Genomic DNA, 18,493 nt, shown 5'->3' with positions numbered 1-18,493 from the left:
AGAGACTTCAGAACCCCTCATGTTCTATAAGAGCAACATTTTGCAATGTATCAAATTGTTCAAGATTTTCTATTCCTTGGCTTCATCACCAATCACAAGGGAAACTGCAACCAAGAAATCAGAAGGCGATTGAGACTGAGAAGGGCAGCCATGAAGGAGCTTGAAAAGATTCTTAAGTATAAGGATTTTTTGCTGGTGACCAAGTTAATACAAGCCATGGTATTTTCTCATTAGTATGTATGGCTGTGAAAGCTGGACAATGAAGACAGCTGATAGGAAGAAAGTTGAAATGTGGCGTCAGAGAAGAGTTTTATGGATACCATGGGGCACCAAAAAGACAAAGAAGTGGTTTATAGGTCAAATCAAGCTTGAACTCTCCTTAGAAACGCAAATAACTAAACTGAGGCCATCGTACTTTGGTCACATGATGAGAAGACAAGAGTCACTGGAAAAGACAATGATGCTAGGAAAAGGTGAAGGCAGAAGGAAAAGAGGAAGACCCAACATGAGATGGATTGACTCAATCAAGGAAGCCACAGTGGGGGCAGAGATACTAGGTATACAAACCATAGGAAGCAAGGCTTTTATCTAAGCACTTTTAACTGTGTGAAAGTGTTGCCCATCTTTAGCTTCAGTGTGCTTGCTTTATGTGATGACTTTGTATAGAAAAAGGTAATCTGGAACTACTGTGATCTGCATCAGTGTCTGGGTTCACTGTGTCTACTGCATGTATTTGATGTATAAAGCTTTCTGGTGAGGAATAACAGAGACAACAGTCTTCTGGGAATGAGCAGAAACGGGGCAAAATACAGACAAGCAGAGGGCCTTCATTTCCTTTAATGTGGCCACAGAACTTCCTGGAACCTTCCTGGAAAAAGATCACCTTTTAATAAAACACTTGTAGAGAAGAGAAATTATTTTAATTTTAAGGTTCCAATTGATATATGAATAGCAATAAACCTCAAATCTCTTGAGATAAAAATGGAACAGTGATGAACATCTATCAATTAGCCATTCATTCTTCATTCCTACTCACTCAAAGTACTTCATAACTCACTTGGGACTTGAGCTCCATATATTAAGAAGAATATTCAAGCTGAATGCCAATAGGTCTCTAGCTTTAGAGATTTTATCATTCACAGGGGGGATCCCCCCTGTTCTTTTTCTAGCACTGCAAGAATGCAATAAACAAACTCAAGGTATTGAAATACAGAGTACAAATATCATAAAACTGTGAGAGAGCAAACATGTACATATCCTCTTTAGAAATCCATGCCTGATCATCTCTCTTATAAATAAAAGCTGAATGGTGGTGGCACTTCTCTAGAAAATTCCACACACTCAAAAATCAGTTCGCTCTTTGATCTGTCATTCAGAGGGTCTCCCTATCCACTGGCTGCTTTGCCTGAGTCCTGCCTCCAACATTCTAAACATTTTGCTGTTCCTCCCCCCCCCATAGCCAGTCAGAACACAGAGGTTATTTGCATATGCAGCCTCATTGGCCTTTGCCTCGGAACACAGAGGTCATTGGCATATGTGACTTGATTGGCTTTTGCCTCTAACATTCTAAACAGCTTGCTGTCCTGAGGTAAAATGTGTCCATCTCCAGGTGAGGGCTGGAGATCCCTCAGAATTACAACTGCTTTCCAGATGGCAGAGATCAGTTCCCCTGGAAAAAATGGTGGGCTCTGTATCCTTATATACTGCTGAGGTAGCCCCCATATGACAGCCAATGTGACGTAGCAGTCAGGGCTTCAGAGCATGGGAGAGGCTGCAGGTGTGTGGGGGGTGGAAAGCTGAAGAGTGAGGGGGAAATAAAGGTAGGTTGATGATTGGCTGGGAAGGAGATAGGGTTGCCAACTCCAGGTGGGAAATTCCTGGAGATGTGAGGGATGGAGCCTGAAGAGGGTGAGGTTTCAGGAGGCGTGGGACCTCGGACAGGTACAAAGCCATAGACTCCACCCTCCAAACCAACCATTCCCTTCTGGGGAACCATCATTGCCAATCTCCAGGTGAGGGCTGGAGAGCACTCAGAATTACAACTGTTCTTTAGGTAGCAGAGATCAGTTCCTCTGGAGAAAATGGTGGACTCAGTGTCATTATACCCTGCTGGGGTCGCCACAGCAAAATGACACTGAGTGTCCAAGGCTGGGGCACCCGCCCAGAGCCTCTTTCTAGAGGCTGTTGTATTTATTTCCACAACGGGCCTTTTTCCTAGTATGACTATAATACAGATTATAGGCAAAGCATCATCAGTGAGAAATGGAAGTATCTGATCATCCAGATAAAGCACAAATTACATAAGGGATCTGCACTGCTATAACAAATCTTAATTTATCAAATATTGTCAGAATTAATACATTTCCAAGCGGGACAATGATTCAGTAAGAGACAGCTAAGCAACATAATGCAGGTTGGTTACATAAAGGTCAAATCAGATGAACCAATTTCCTCAAGTTCACCACAAGGATTTTATGAGCTCTTGAGAATGGTGTGTTGGGAGGGGACAGAAGCCCCTCATCCCTGGTGCTATTGTTGCCAGCAGGATTGGGGCCCCATGGGATTTTGAAAAGTTTTTTAAAAAACCTTTAAAATGGTGGACTTGGGGATGGGGTATAGTCTAGTTTTGCCATTCTGGTCAATCATTCATTAATGTAGATAGATTCTTGTTAGAAATCATAACAGCATGGTACTGGCTCTTCCACTAATTAATTAAATACAGTACAACTTTAACCTTTAATCACTGCCATCATTACAGATATAGAACACATACCTGCATTTAATAAAGGTAAATTGTCTTTACTACTGTTGCTTTCAGGAGATGTACACTCATAAACCAAGGCACACTGTAAAACAAAAGTTAAAGATTTTGAATGTGAAGGGAGATTCACCATATGAAATCTAACAGAATCATAAAAGAGGTGCATAACTAGTACTTTAAAAGTATATTGGTATATACAAACTTTCCTTGATTTCTTCAGCATATCACGGTAATCAGTTTCATCAGTAAGTGATAATATTTGTTCTGTTACATTAAATAAGAAACACCGGAGCATAGGAAACTTTACATGCAATATCTAGCAGATAGTTATTGCAAACTATTTTCTGAACTGATGTTACCCATCTGCCCCACACAAACCAAACTCAGGAGAAATCAGAGCAGGCCTGGGCAGCTGCTGAGGGCCCAATGCCTCCATTGCCTGAAAGCACCAAGGATACAGTTTCCAATTCTGTCATGTCTCCTCCTCTCATAGGCTTGCCAGCTGAATGCTGGTAACTGGGGGGAGACTGGGGGTGGGAAATAACAAATGCAGCACTGCACTATGGTTTTACCATAGAGTTTTGGATGAATCCTAGAGCATTGCCTTATGTAGTGATATCACTTCCAGGTTCATGCCAGAAGTGATGCCACAGCATCTGCACAATACCTGTTCTTCCCCCAAATTTGCTCCCACTCCTTCACCGAGCAGCAAAGGGAGAGGTGGGGCCAGGGGTGTGAGATCCCTCACTATAGCAGTCAGGGTTTTTTTCCCTGGGGGAACGTGCCAGAATGGAGTTCCGTAACCTCTTTGACAACATTCTTTTAAAAATGTTTAAAACTTCATGCGTTTTCAGTATACAGACTGAAAACTTCATTTCCCTCTTGAGAGTTCTAACATCTCTCCCACACACAAAAAGCCCTGATAGCGGTAGACCTGGTCACCCTGTCCTCTCATGAACAGGGATATGAAAAGGATGGGTGGATAAGCAGGTCTGCTAGCTGCATGGCCTCTGCCCTTAAGTGGCAACACAGTTTCTCTGCCTCATCCAGGGTAGGCAGTGACCAGGTAGAAGAATACTGCTGTCATCATGAGCAGGGAAGAGGTAGATAGGGTTGCAAGAAGGAGTCCCACACAAGGTGTATGAGGGGAGCCAGAAATCCGCCCTGATTCAAAGCAGCTAAAGTAGAGCCTTCTAATGAGAAAGGCTACAATAGTGCACTGTAAAAACAGTGGTATTTCATTTGTGCACAATTATTTTTTTTTGGGGGGGGGGGAAGAAGGTTAATTTCCATTCCATACTTCCCATTCTCTTTTTTATTCAAATATTGAAATGTCCGTGACACAAAAAAGTAGCTTATCTTATGTAGTGAACATATATCCTGTACATCAACATGTTGGGCTTTATGCTGTGATTTCCTTTAACAAACTGTTCAAGCAACTTAAAAGTGTAACACTTCTACCTATATATGTGTCTCACATTCTGTTGTTTCAAGCCAGGAACACTAGGAAGATGGGAGCTAATAATTCATTTGTGAGTTTGTGTGTGCGAAAGAGATAGAATGCTTCTCTGTAAAGTTCTTACTATACAATCAATCATGGAGACTTTTTAAAAATCAAGTAACATGTTTTATTTCTCCCAAACACATGACATCCTTCATTCCTGTTCAAATCACAAACAACCTGTTATTTTCTCTGCTTTTTAAAAAAAAAACTGAAGAAAACCTATCTTTCCTGGCACAACATTGTTGGGATGATCCTTTTCACATGTCCAGAAGGCAAGCTACTCCTTCTGTTAAACCGAACAGCCCTTTTCCCCCTTCCTCTGCATTTTCAGTATGAGCTGTTTGGGTATCCTTGCTGACACCAACAAAATTGAGATTTTTTTTAAATGGGAAGGGGGACAAGGCAATTTTATAAAGTTGTTAATATATTAAGACAATGCAAGGGGCAAGTGTTTTTTCTCTGCTCTCTTGATTAGCATTTGAAAAGTTCTTGAAGTGCTCTCCTCCCCTTCCCCCAAGCAGTAGGAGACCAATTAGTCTATTTGATGTAGATGACCACTATGGGATACCCAGTACCTTTCAAGTAATTAGCATGACTCCGGGAATCAAGTATTGTGTTCCTCAGGAGCACTACCCAAATGCACAGGGTTTTTTTAACGGTGTAGTACTGTATTATTCTTGAGCAGAGCTATGCATACACCCCATTTTTAAAAAATGTGGGCAACCGCATGACAGCAGCAGGTGTGTGTATGTGTGTGCCATCTACATCTGGTGTGAAAGAGAAAGCATGGCTAAAGGATAAAAAAAGGATTACCCTCTGCCACATGGAATTGCTGTTGCAAATGTGAACTGAGCAACTTATCACTCTGGCAACATGACCATCACGAAAAAAAAATCTCTCGGGCAAAATCAGTTTGATCCTTTCTCCAACTTTTCATATAATGAAATACAAGCACTGGGGCAGTGTGTAGAAATGCCACTTTTAAAAATGGAACACATATTGAAGCAAGTTAAGGCCCACTGCACAGAGTGGGATCTTCAGGCTTGGCTGTTTCAGTGCCGTAAAGGTATAGTGTGCTGTCAAGTCGCAACCAACTCATGGTGACCCAAGACAACAGATGAGCAAAGGTGGCTTGCCACTGCCTTCCTCTTCCTTGGTGGTCTCCCATACAAGTACTGACCCTGCTTAGCTTCCAAGTTCTGACAGATCAGGCTAGCCCAGGCTATTAGGGCTGCTGTTTCTGTGCCATACGCTTCCTCCCGCCCCCCCCATATGCAACACACAGCTTTTCCAGGTTGAAATCAATACATCTGAACTTATACTTTCAGATGAATACGTATCAATTAGATGCTAATCTATAATCCTTCCTTTGAAAAGTGATATTCAAAGTTCCCTTTCAAAACTGAATAGGACTTGGGGAGAGGGGACACAGGGCAGGTGTCCACATAGACAGTTCTGAGGAAAGGACACTTGATGGTAAAATTAATACTTTATTTCTGGCAAAACACAAATTAAATGCAACAGAATTATCTTTTATCCCTGGATATATATATTTTTAGATTAGAGAGCTGAGCATGCACGTTGTACTTTATTCTACAGAGGGCTAATTCTTATTTTTTTAAATGCAAACTTAGATCCCACCGTGACTATAGTAATATAGGCATCTGGCATTTCTGATCATCCTAATTTAATTTGTGCACTGAGCCAGGTTCCTACCTTTTGTCCCTGCACATCTGCTGCATTGTGATCTGACTCCCCATCCTCTGTCTGCCCCATCTTCACAAGGCTGACGTCTATAGTGCCAACTGTCTTTCCACCATCAGAGCTTCTGAAAAAAACGCAGGGGGGTAAATGTGGAATTTTATTTTCTGTTTGCGTGGCTGTGTCTTGAATTAAACCTGTGCCCTTTGGTCTTAATACCACCACAGGACAAAATGCTTATTCGCAAATGATGAAAACTACGATTGCCAACTTCCCTAACAACAGACAAGAACGGCTCATCATCTCCATCCTATTCCTTGCTTCAAAGTAGCACAACACTACCTTGTGGGTGCGTTTAGAGAGCATTTTCACAAATTTCATAAATGAATATACAGTATATCCAAGGGTTTGGATGCTTTTAGAACATCTACATTTAGAAATACATTTTCTAAAATTGCACTCTCAAAAAGTTATTGCTTGTTATCAATGGTGGAATTGCAAAAAAACAAAAACCCTGTGAACTGCATAAAGATGTAGTTTATTTGGACCCTTCCCTTTTGTTCTACACCAGTGCAGCTAACATGAACCACTGAAACAGCACTTATTGTAATTTCTTGGCTGATAAGCCTCTTAACTGTAAATTGGACAATGTGGCATCAGAAGTAATGCATTCATTTAAAAAAAACACTACCAATGTAACTCTGAGTAACAAAAACAGATGTTTTCTTAAAGCACAGACAGCAAGCAGTCTGCAGAGCTGTTCCCTGCAGTGAAATCTCCATGTTTAAAATGGCTCACAGTATAGAGGGCACCACATTGCAGGAGTCTGAAAACTGACAAGTATATAAAATGATCCACATTGTACCAGCAACCCTAGACAAATGCTTGTCAGGGATGCTCTAGGCTGCTCCTGCATTGAGCAGGGGGTTGGACTAAATGGCCTGTATGGTCCCTTCCAACTCTGTGATTCTATGAAAACATATCTGCATTTCCAAATCCTTGATACAGGCGTCTTTTTGAGAAAACAAAGGAATAACAGGGATACAGGTGGCTTTAAGGGGGTAACAGTTATAGGCTTCAGTGATTTCATCTGCTGTTAGTTAATCAGTTACTATATGTATATGTATGTGATTTTTAAGTATTTACATGCTTTTAAGTATATGCATTTTTGTAGACTACCTTGAACACTGAGGGGGGGAAATCTATATAGGAACTTTCCATTTAATAAGCAAAACCTGAATTATTGTGAGATATGTCATGTTTACCATACAACAACAGAACAAATCCAAAACAGCCCCCAAATAAATCCAAAAATGAAACATGATCTTAATTCATAGCTTCATCAATTAAAATTGGCCTTTGCTGACTGGTAGTTCTGATCATTTTAAGCATGTAATTAATCAGCTGGTTTATTTTTAGTGGATTAGAAAAATAGTAGAATAATCCACAAAATAATGCTTACTCCCAAAATATAAATGAACATATTAGAAACATCTATAGATATTACATTTTTCATCTAGGATTCTTCAGTATATATACTACTTAATAACTTTAAAGTATTATTGATTAAATAGCTACTAACTTATTCTAGTCTACTCAACAACAACCTGTCATAGAATGAACCTTAAATGCTAATCTCCAACTTTTCATTTTCTACAAAATTAGTTCTAATAAATTTGTACATTTTAAATAACAGAAATAAAAGGCCTCTCTAGTTCAAAGGATACTACAAAAACCATATAAACACACCACACCGTTACTTTCTTTACTTCAACTGTTGTTCTGTGTTTCTCATGCCATACAGCCCTGAGTAAATATCACCACATCTCATTATCTTTAAGGTGCCTGCTATGGATATCCCCCCAACTATTCAGAGTAAAGAAAGTGCTCTCTGTTACAACAGTAAATACACCAGTGTTAAGAAGCATTATAAACAGAATACAAAACATCATCTTTCGCTAGCTGCAGCAGGACAAGTTAATGCTTACTAATACTATATGCAATAGTTGCATCTTGTGTGATTTTTCCCTGGGACCGTAATACATATATCTAAGATGGATGTGTATATCTAAAATACAGAATGGTCAAAAAGAAGGGGCGCTATACATTATATAATTACATTATAGCCTTTCTCAAAGGTTTTCACTTTTTGGGAGACTTGCCTAGTTTTTGAAGTGAAATTGACAGCCATCTGCCTCATTGTGGCAAGTCACAAGCAGTATCAGTATAAAACTGAACAAATTAGGTTAATCTACAAGGAAAGGTAACTCCCTGATTCCTATATTAATTCTTGGTATTTCTGAATGCAGAAATATATACCAAAGCAAACTTTCTACAAGTATTTCCAAATACCTTGTCATCAATTAAGCATGCCAAATGTGATTCATATTTCAGGCTGTCTGAATGCCTTTTCAATCTGTATGACTTCAGCAGTTCAATTTCATGTCATAGCTCAGAAGACTAATATTTCTTTAAAATATGGAATATGTCTATTAGTACCAACAACTCTCTTGGCTAAGAAGTAGACAAACACTGATGAAATGTTTAGCTGCAAATTTATTTGAAATTAAAGCAAAGTAAGGCCCCAGTGGCTGCTGGTTCAGCTCTGTCAGATTCTTTCTGGACAATTTACACATGTAGAAGTCTCATGCTAATTACACCAATACCTATCCTGGTTACATTAAAGTGAGGTCCAATTTTGGCACTATTACTACCAATGTATTAATCTCTCCATCAGTCAGGTTACATGAGCTTGAAAGATTCATTCAAAGAAAGCACGACAAGACTGCGCCTCCAACTCTTCAAATTTTGATTGTTTTTAGTCAGCAGCTCTAAAGTATAGCCAAATATATGCAATTTTATTTTGCACAGTAAGTGACAAATTCATGGGGAAGCAGGTCCAGTTTCTAGGTGGTTATGGCACAGACTGCCACTTATCACCTAGAACCAAAGTTGGTAAATGTATGGTGATACACACTGGGACAAAAAATCCCAACTTCAAGTATAGGCGAATGGGGTCTGAACTTGCTGAGACGGGGGCAGGGGGAGATCTTGTGGTCATAGTCAATAGCTCAGTGAAATGTGTCAGCCCAGTGTGCTGCAGTGGCGAAAAAGGCAAACTTTGTGTTAGGAATTATTAGGAAAGGGACTGAGAATAAAATGTCCGATATTATACTACCCTGTATAGATCTATGGTGCGACCTCATTTGATATACTGTGTGCAGTTCTGGTCACCGTATCTCCAAAGGACATTGCTGAGCTGGAAAAAGTGAGAAGGAGGGCAACCAAGATTATTAGGGGTTGGAGCACCTCCTCTGAGGAAAGCCTGAGGGGTCAGGGACTTTTCAGTTTACAAAAGAGACGACTAAGGGGGGACATGATAGAGGTTTATACAGTTATGTATGGGGTAGGGAAATTGGAAAGCTAACAAAGAGAAATTTTTCTCCCTCTCCCAAAATACTAGAACTGTAGGGCATCCAATGAAGCTGATAGGCAGTAGGCTTAGGATGGTCAAAAGGAAATACTGCTTTACACAGAGAGTGATTAAAGTGTGAAATTTGCTGCCAGAGGATGTAGTGATGGCCACAGGAATAAGCAACTTTAAAAGGGGATTAGATAGATTCATGGAAGATAAACCTATCAATAGCTACTAGTCATGGTGACTGACGGCAACCTCCACATTCAGAGGCACTAAGACGATGAATCCCAGAACCAGGAGGCGACATCAGGGGAAGGTCTTGGCCTCTGTGCCCTGTTGTTGGCCATCCGGAGGAACTGGCTGGCCACTGTGTGAGACAGAATGCTCGATTAGATGGACCACTGGTCTGATCCAGCAGGGCTCTTCCTTATGTTCTTATCCATCTACTAGACGACTGTGGCAATGAAGAAAAAATATTCAGTGCCCTCAATGCTGACGCAGAGTCAGGTAGTTTTTAGATTAGCTCGGAAGCATAGGCAGCACTCTGTTCTTCCTCAGGCCCTGCACATCAAGGATGATTAGGCAGCACCCTGGTCCACATACTACCTGAGATGTTATCTCTGAGTCAGAGCGCTGATGAAGGGGGTGGACCGAAAGACAGGCAAAGCGGAGTTGAAAGGAAGGGTGGGTGCTCAGAGTGGCGAGAAGGAGAGAACAGACTAAGGAAATAGATGCCAATGGGAGGACAAGAGGGAGGTGGGGGTGTCTGTGGGGGTAAGGGGGGAGAAGAAGTAGGGTATGGAAGGAAAAAGATGGCAAAAGGAGGTGGCAGTAGGAGGAAAGGGTATCGAAAGATGGCCTGGGGTAGATGTCAGAAGTCGGAGGGCAGTGCGGGAATTTCCCTATGAGTTTCTCATGGTTCCCTGCTTGTTCGTCTGTATTAACCACATCTAATCATCAGCCTTACTGATCATCTGCATCACTTCTATACTGGACCAGTGAGGGATAGAAACAAAGTGAAATGCACTGCCGCTAACAATGGTCCAAATAGTCTTAAACACTCTTTGTGCACTCTTTAGCTTTGTGCACTGTTGATAATGTTAGCACATGAACTGGTCATCTGATAAATGACAGCAATTTTGACTTTCAAAATACAACTGAGTCTTTAAATGGCATTGATTGTTGATCTGACAGAGTTTGTAATCAACACAAGGGGAAAAAAGAACCTACCTCAGGCTGAGACTCAACTGTTGCTCCTTGGATTTCACCAGCTCGCCTACTTTAAAGGTTGTACAACCCAGAAAACTTCGCTAGAAATCAAAGGGAATAAAAAAGCAGAAGATAGATGGGTGGGGAGGTAGGATATACTTTCATTAGATTTCTGGATTTTAACAGTTTCTGTTTAACTTCACACCTGCAAATTTTATGTTAGCACAACATAAATATTAAATAAGTATTCTTGATCTCTTATCCTGTTGAATGCCTTCATAGATCAGTGACACCATCTCCCTTATAAATAAAAGCCGAATGGTGGTGGCACTTCTCTAGAACATTCCACACGCTCCGAAATTGGTTGGCACCCTGGTGTGTCACTCAGAATCTGTCCCTATCCACTGGCTGCATTGCTTGAGTCTCGCCTCCAACATTCTAAACAGTTTGCTGTTCCTCTCCCCCCATAGCCAGTCAGAACACAGAGGTTATTTGCATATACAGCCTCATTGGCCTTTGCCTCGGAACACAGAGGCCGTTTGCATATGCAACTTGATTGGCTTTTGCCTCTAACATTCTAAACAGTTTGCTGTTCTGAGGTAAAATGTGTCCAATCTCCAGGTGAGGGCTGGAGATCCCTCAGAATTACAACTGCTTTCCAGATGGCAGAGATCAGTTCCCCTGGAGAAAATGGTGGGCTCTGTATCCTTATATGCTGCTGAGGTAGCCCCCATATGACAGCCAATGAGATGCAGCAGTCAGGGCTTCAGAGCACGGGAGAGGCTGCAGGTGTGTGGGGGATGGAAAGCTGAAGAGTGAGGGGAAAATAAAGGTAGGTTGATGATTGACTGGGAAGGAGATAGGGTTGCCAACTTCAGGTGGGAAATTCCTGGAGATGTGAGGGATGGAGCCTGGAGAGGGTGAGGTTTCAGGAGGCGTGGGACCTCGGACAGGTACAGAGCCATAGACTCCACCCTCCAAACCAACCATTCCCTTCTGGGGAACCATCATTGTCAATCTCCAGGTGAGGGCTGGAGAGCACTCAAAATTACAACTGTTCTTTAGGTAGCAGAGATCAGTTCCTCTGGAGAAAATGGTGGACTCAGTGTCATTATACCCTGCTGGGGTCGCCACAGCAAAATGACACTGAGTGTCCAAGGCTGGGGCACCCGCCTCTTTCTAGAGGCTGTTGTATTTATTTCCACAACGGGCCTTTTTCCTAGTTATCAATAATTTGTAAAGCTAGTGCAGGAACCTCTTTTTCATTAAAAAAAAAAAAAACAGAATGACAACCTGACAAATAGCATGCTGGAAATCTACAGCTGCAGGTGTTTTTTTGTTTGTTTAGTGTGAAGCTTCAGTCATCCTTTTCTATCATGTCATGTTAAATCTGTAGAATTTTTACCATTGTTGTTCTTGCTACAATAATTTCTTAAACCTGGAGGCAATGTCATCTTTATATGCCAAATAGAATATTTGCTTGCACAACCTATATTTATGTAGCACTTAAAGCAAGATATTAATAGAATATGTTACATTTTCCCCAGTACATCATGTTTTAAGCATTTATTTCCCTATGAGAAAAATCAATTTCATGGCAGTGCAAAGGAAGCCAAATGGATACATCCTGTTATACTGAACAAAGTTTGAGTCCAGTTTAAGACCAACAAAGTTTTATTCAAGGTATGAGCTTTCAAGTGCATACACATTTCCTCAGATAAAGTGAAATGGAACCTATCGGTCCATATATATATGCAGAGGTTGAGCAGTAAATTAACATACAAAATAATGAAGGTATTTATCAGAGCCCGTAGTCACACGGTCATTTTGATCGGGTTTCACTGCTGTTCCCTCTCGCATTTAAAATTGTTGATCAGACAGCCGCATCCGTCTCCCACAACAAAGTGGGCTCACTCGCGCAATCTTCTGTTCCCTAGCAAGTTTTCCTACACCCAGAAAATCAAGTACTTTCCAGATATATGCGCTTTGAATCTGCGATTTTGCTGATTTGGACAGTCATCTCTTGTAATGATCGCAATTAGGTCATCTGAATGTCCTTTTCACGATGTGTTTTTTTTACAAGCTTCCATTGTTGTGCGCATGAGCAATCCTGCACTGAATAAATTCAATATATAAGTGTTCAAACGCACATATAGACTCCAGTGCTCAGTTGTACATCGCCGGTTAATTTTGTTTCTTGTTGGGAGGGGGAACCTGCAAGAACAAGGGAGTACCGCAAGTCCTGGTGGGAGTGGTGATTCGCCCATGTGTATATGTACATGTGCAAAGCCAATTTTTTAAAAAAAACAAAAAAAAAAACAAGCCATGCTGCCCAAGCAGCGGTGTGGCTATCTGAATGGTGCCCGAAGCCTCATTGCATGATGCAAGCAGTTCAGGGAGGGATGTGTGGTCATCCCAACCCGAAAAAAATATTCCCGGTCAAATCTACAGCGGGAACAAATCATGGTAAGCTTGCCATGTGACCATACCCAGAATTAGGAATAGCAAGCTTAGTTTATATGGTTACCATTTAACATAATGAAGATGTTTTAACAGATGCAAAAACCAAACAAAGATAACAAATTAAGTTCATATGGTCATCATTTGTTTGGAATCAATTCCATGGGAAAACACAGAGAATCAAATAAATATGTCAGTCTTGGAGACTGATATGTAAATGTATGCTTCTTAATTGTGGAATATTAAGATCAAATAACTGAGACCTGGTTGTTACACTACAGTTGTCTCCTCTCAAGCATGGAGGTAACAGGAGGTGGAGTGAATGGCTGTGCAGTGTTATGTCTCCTCTGCCAGGGAAATACATTCCAATTTTATTGCATTACATTACAATCATTATTCCAATATACTATTCTAAGAAAGAAATATACTAAAATAAAGATGTATAGCCCTTCTTGGTGAGAATATATATATAAGGACAAGACCGTAGCCAGGATTTTTGACTTCATGGGGCATTTAAATAAGTTGGGGGGCACTGTGCCAGGAACGACAAGAGAGTAAAAGTTTCTTTTAAGCGATCAGAGAGAGAGAGAGAGAGAGAGAGAGAGAGAGAGAGAGAGAGAGAGTTGGAGTAGGGATCAGACGTGCCCTGTGGCATGCCTCTCCTTCAGCCAGCCAGAGGTACACTGCTAGCAAGCAGGGCAGGGTGACGGCTCAGCTTGGTGCAGCTGTGGCACACAAAAAATAAAATAAACCGGTTGGATGGGAAGTCGGGAGGCCTGGGTGGTAAGTTGGGGGGCCCGACCCCGAGATGCCCCACTGTAGCTACAGGCCTTTTGTTGACCTATATTCTTCTATGCCTCTATATCAATGGCAGCCATTTGCACCAGGTAAATTGTTTAAAGTACAAGACCAAAGATATCTTGTTTTTCCCACCTGGAAAAGTCACCAATAATTTTTTGTGGGTTTGGTTATAAAGTCCTTGATCTAGTGATGATCTTATTTTAAATCAGAAAAAGGCAATGGCTCCTGGAACAGTCCCAAAATTTCCTTGCCGGCAGGAGGAAGGCACCTGGCAACCCTAGTGGGGTTTGAAATCACACTCGTCATAGAGAGGATATTCTTATGGTTTCAAACGCCCAAACATCAAAAGGTATAACGGTATGTGCAACATGTTACCATAAACTAGCCCTACAATATTAGCTAGTTACTAAACTATCACACTCCTATATTCATGATGGACGCAAATTCCTCATGTAAGGGTAAACACTTTCCATTCAAGAGAAGTTTTACCTTCTGACCACTGGCCAAATCAGCTTCTACAAAGCTGAACCAAATTTAGGATGTAATGGTTAGAATATCACACTAAACCAGGAACCCTGGGTTCAGATGATTATGTTCACTGGGTGACCCTGGCCCAGTTATTCTTTCACAGATTAACCTAGTTCACAAGATTGTTGTGAAAATAAAATTGTAGGAGGGGACTGTGTAATGCTTGCAGCAAGGGTAGGTTATAAACTCAATAAACAAATAAAAGACTCACAGTGAGATGAACTGGTTTTGTTTCCTTTAAAACTAGACTTTTTAAATCAATATGCCCAAAAGATTCTATAACTATGGTTTCTTATATGCTTAACAGAGCAATCCTATGCAGTGTTACTCTGATCTAGCCTTACTGAAGCCAGGGGGATTAGAATGAAATAATTCTACATACGATTGCACTGTAGAATGTACAGACATACCCAGTTTCTGCTTCAGAAAGTATGAATTGGCTATTACAATAAGGAAGTAAACATTTTGGCAAAGGAAGGTCATTTTATATTTGACAACCACTTCAGTCAAGTTACTTTAAGGCCACAGGAAAATAAGATAATTACATTGAGAACTGCATTTACAAGGACTGACACTTGGACACTCATGTTTATGAAATCAAGGTCTGTACGTGATTTGACAGCTTCTCTTTATTGATACAGGTTTATAAAACAATGGATCAAGGAGGGCTTTGCTATTATAGCCTCTTTACAAGGCACTGAGCTTGCTCTATTACCAAGAGCTAGTGTGGTGGACTATTTAGTTTATTGGATAGAGAGGCAGTTTGCATAATTTCTATTTACAAGGAAGTTTTAAAAATGCTAACAATTGTGTTATCTTCAAATATTAGCTAGACCTTTCACAGTCATATTTCTTCAAAAATATTCTATTTAGTCCATCAGTTTGATTGTCTTACCCCAATATCTGTCCTTGGTTCTTTGTGTTCTGCTAGGAGGCTGGTGCGGACCTGGGGGAGAGGGAAGTTGTTTAGTTTTAATTGCATTTTATGACAACTAGTCTTCTATGCTTAGGATATACTAATTATTGCTTTCTATAATTTTATGGGGATCGTTTTTGAAATAGTTACATTTTTTCAGTTTGTGTGAATTCATGCCTAACGTCTATGTGAAAAGCAACATGTTAAATGTTCTCAAACTTTCACAATATTAAATAGTCAACCCTTTCAAAAATGGTGATCAGTTGTTTTGGCAGGTATGTGGCAAGTCATGTCCCAAAGCACAAGGCAGTAACACCTGTTGTTTGCTGCTGCAGCACATATTCAGCACCTTGTGAATTGATATAGTCATGTTAGAGTTGTCAGTTCTGGTTTAGGCAATTTCCTGGAGATTGTGTGGCGAGGTAATGCCTGGAAAGGGTGGAATTTAGGGAAGGAAGAATGCTCTGCAGTGTTGTCTGTCCTTTGAAGTAGCCATTTCTGCCAAAGGAACTGGTTTTGGTAGTGTGGAAGTCAGATGGAATGTCAGGCCCCATATGAGGTTGGCAAGCCTATGTTTTGTCTCTAATCTATTGAGCACAAAACAAGCAAACAAGTGCAGCACAGGAAAGGGAAGCAGGAGCACAGGGTAGATCAGCAGTCCTCATCCTAGTTGATCCTGAGGGCACATCAGGAATTTTGAGGAAGTTAGTCTGCTCAGTCATGTCCAGGAGATGCAAGATGTTTTGATCCTTACATCCAGGGGTTCCAAAGCTCTGGGAATAATGATCTTTCTCAGGGAGAAGGGCCATAAAATGGGAGTTGAGGGTCTCTGTACTCTAAACATGCATAGAGAGCCTTTTACCAGTGCCTCAAACCACTGGTAAACAAGACAGGTCAAAGCTCAGTTTGGGTGGTGACAATCCAAAGATGATTTGGGCCAGGAGAAAGAAGTAGGGAAGTGCTGTCCTAGACGCACACATGCACATTAAAGCCCCTCCCTACTGTGATGTATCTTGACAGGTACTACCAAACATAGCTGCCATGGGGAGGGCAATTACAAAATGTTGTGAGGTTCCAATATCCTCCTCTGATACGGGTAGCAGCTTCTGAATAGGTGCGCAATTAAGACCCCAAAATGAAGCCTCAGTGGTTCTTCTGAAATACTTCCCACTTCAGTGAGATAGAGAAAAGCTTTGAGGGAAAAGTGTTTTCATAAACAAGGAAGTTGACACCAGCAAACTCATCTCATTCACAGATGATCACTGGGACAGGTTGTATGACATATCTTGTATTCCAGCTACTATCTAGGCATGCCACAAATTCCAATTTCAGAGGACAGACATCCATGTTTTATGACATCTGAAAGCAACAGGTGCTCAATAAATATAGAACAGCTGTTGTATTAAGTGTAGATGGTTTTAAATCAATGGAAGCAAATTACTATTTCATATTAGCTTGCAGTAACTTGCTTTGTAATATTTAATAACTATATGTAGAAATATAGTAAAGTTTCTTTAAAACAGCTGCAGCACAAAACTGATTCTTAATATTGTCTTCAATTCTCAAACACAAATATACCCAAAAAACAATGATTAAAGAATTACCATTGCTATTGGTGTAACCAAGCTACACATGTTATCCTGTTTTACTTTCTATGGTCCTACATCCTAAAAACTTTTGTTATTATTTCAGGCAAAATCTAGGTCTTCCTAAACCTAGATTTAGGTCTTTATAATTATAAAGTGATAGGCATGATAGTCTTTTGTAGCAAAATAAAATGACAGTCCAGTGGCACCTTAACAATTAATAACATTAATTTCAACATGAGCTTTTGTACTTTGGAGCTCACTTTTTATCTAATAAATCTAAGATTAATAATATAGCCATCTCATAAACAAATGAGGTACAACCATGAAATGTCATATTTTCAGAAGTTTTCAATAATTCAAATACACGCTTATAATTTTACAGAGGCAGCGATCTTAGTGTGTTGCCACTAAAATAATCCGACGTCTTGTTGCTCCTTAATGAAGAGGAAGAAGAAGAGATTGGATTTATACCCCGCCCTTCACTACCCAAAGGAGTCTCAGAGTGGCTTACAATCTCCTTTCCCCTCCCCTCCCCACAACAGACACCCTGTGAGGTAGGTGGGGCTGAGAGAGCTCTTTCGAGAACTGCTTGTGAGAGAATAGCTCTGAAAGAACTTGTCATTGACCCAAGGTCATACCAGCAGGAGCAGCCACATGTGGAGGAGTGGGGAATCAAACCCAGTTCTCCCAGATTACAGTCCACGCTCCTAACCACTACACCAAACTGGCTTTCAGAACAAAACATTTTTATTTTAACATGCGCCGTTGTGGTCTCGAGCCCACTTGTCAAAAGCATGCAGTGTTTGTCAAAGGCTTGCAGTGTTTCTCACAAGGCAAACATTTATATATGAGGTGGTGAAGAAAAATTTTATAAACAGAAGGGTTAAAGGAGCACGCAATGCAAGAACTACAGAGCAAGATTAAATTATGTCAAATTCAAAAGTAATTAAAGAAAATACAGAGACCATACACAATAGCAGTCATACATGATTAACTTCACCATATGAAGGCATATTGCCTGTCTTTTTCTTTCTGTTCATGCTAATGAGAGTTTATAGCGGAGTGTCAAACATGTGGCCCGCGGGCCAGATCAGGCCCCCGGAGGGCTCCTACCAGGCCTGCAGTAGAACTGGCTGTCTCCTGCTTCTTCTTCCAGTTCTGCTGCTTCTGCATCTAGCTTGCTTTGCCAGATTCTCTCAATCGCTCAGGAGAGATAGATATACAAACTTCTGTTCCCTGCAAGGACTGACGCCCCCCTCCCCTCCCAGGGGGAGAGAGAATGAGCCAGAGTTTGTTTCCTGGCCAGACTGCCTCAATCGCACAGGAGACAAAGGAACACTTTTCCTCCCCTCCACTGGCTGAGGTTCCTCCCCAAAGGGAGGAAGGAAAGGAGGGAGGGAGAGCTTGCTCTGATTTGCTGCCTCAATCGCCCAGGAGAAATACAAAGCACCTTTAAGATCAACAAAGTTTTATCCAAGGGATGAGATTTTGAGTGTCTTGCTACACTGTGTGTGTTTTGTTGGGCTTGTTATGCTGCAGCTCTCCTGGGTGCAACTGGGTTCCCTCCCCCTTTTCACTGTATTCACACCCTCATGATCCCCAGTAG

At 41.0% G+C, this 18,493-nt stretch overlaps 1 protein-coding gene across 1 annotated transcript in view; it reads right to left on the bottom strand.

Moving 5' to 3' along the window:
- INPP4B (inositol polyphosphate-4-phosphatase type II B) overlaps positions 1-18,493 on the bottom strand; it is a 373,171-nt gene that overhangs the window by 148,086 nt on the left and 206,592 nt on the right. Inside the window, exons 8-11 of the mRNA XM_015417726.1 lie at positions 15,278-15,328; positions 10,615-10,694; positions 5,982-6,093; positions 2,774-2,846 (exon numbers count right to left, since the gene is read on the bottom strand). Coding sequence (XP_015273212.1) covers positions 2,774-2,846; positions 5,982-6,093; positions 10,615-10,694; positions 15,278-15,328 — 316 coding nt within the window. The remainder of the gene's footprint in view (positions 1-2,773; positions 2,847-5,981; positions 6,094-10,614; positions 10,695-15,277; positions 15,329-18,493) is intronic.

The sequence above is a fragment of the Gekko japonicus genome, unplaced genomic scaffold (assembly GCF_001447785.1).
Source record: "Gekko japonicus isolate JY-2015 unplaced genomic scaffold, Gekko_japonicus_V1.1 scaffold97, whole genome shotgun sequence".
Lineage (NCBI taxonomy): Eukaryota > Metazoa > Chordata > Lepidosauria > Squamata > Gekkonidae > Gekko > Gekko japonicus.
This window is presented reverse-complemented; position numbering and strand designations above follow the sequence as displayed.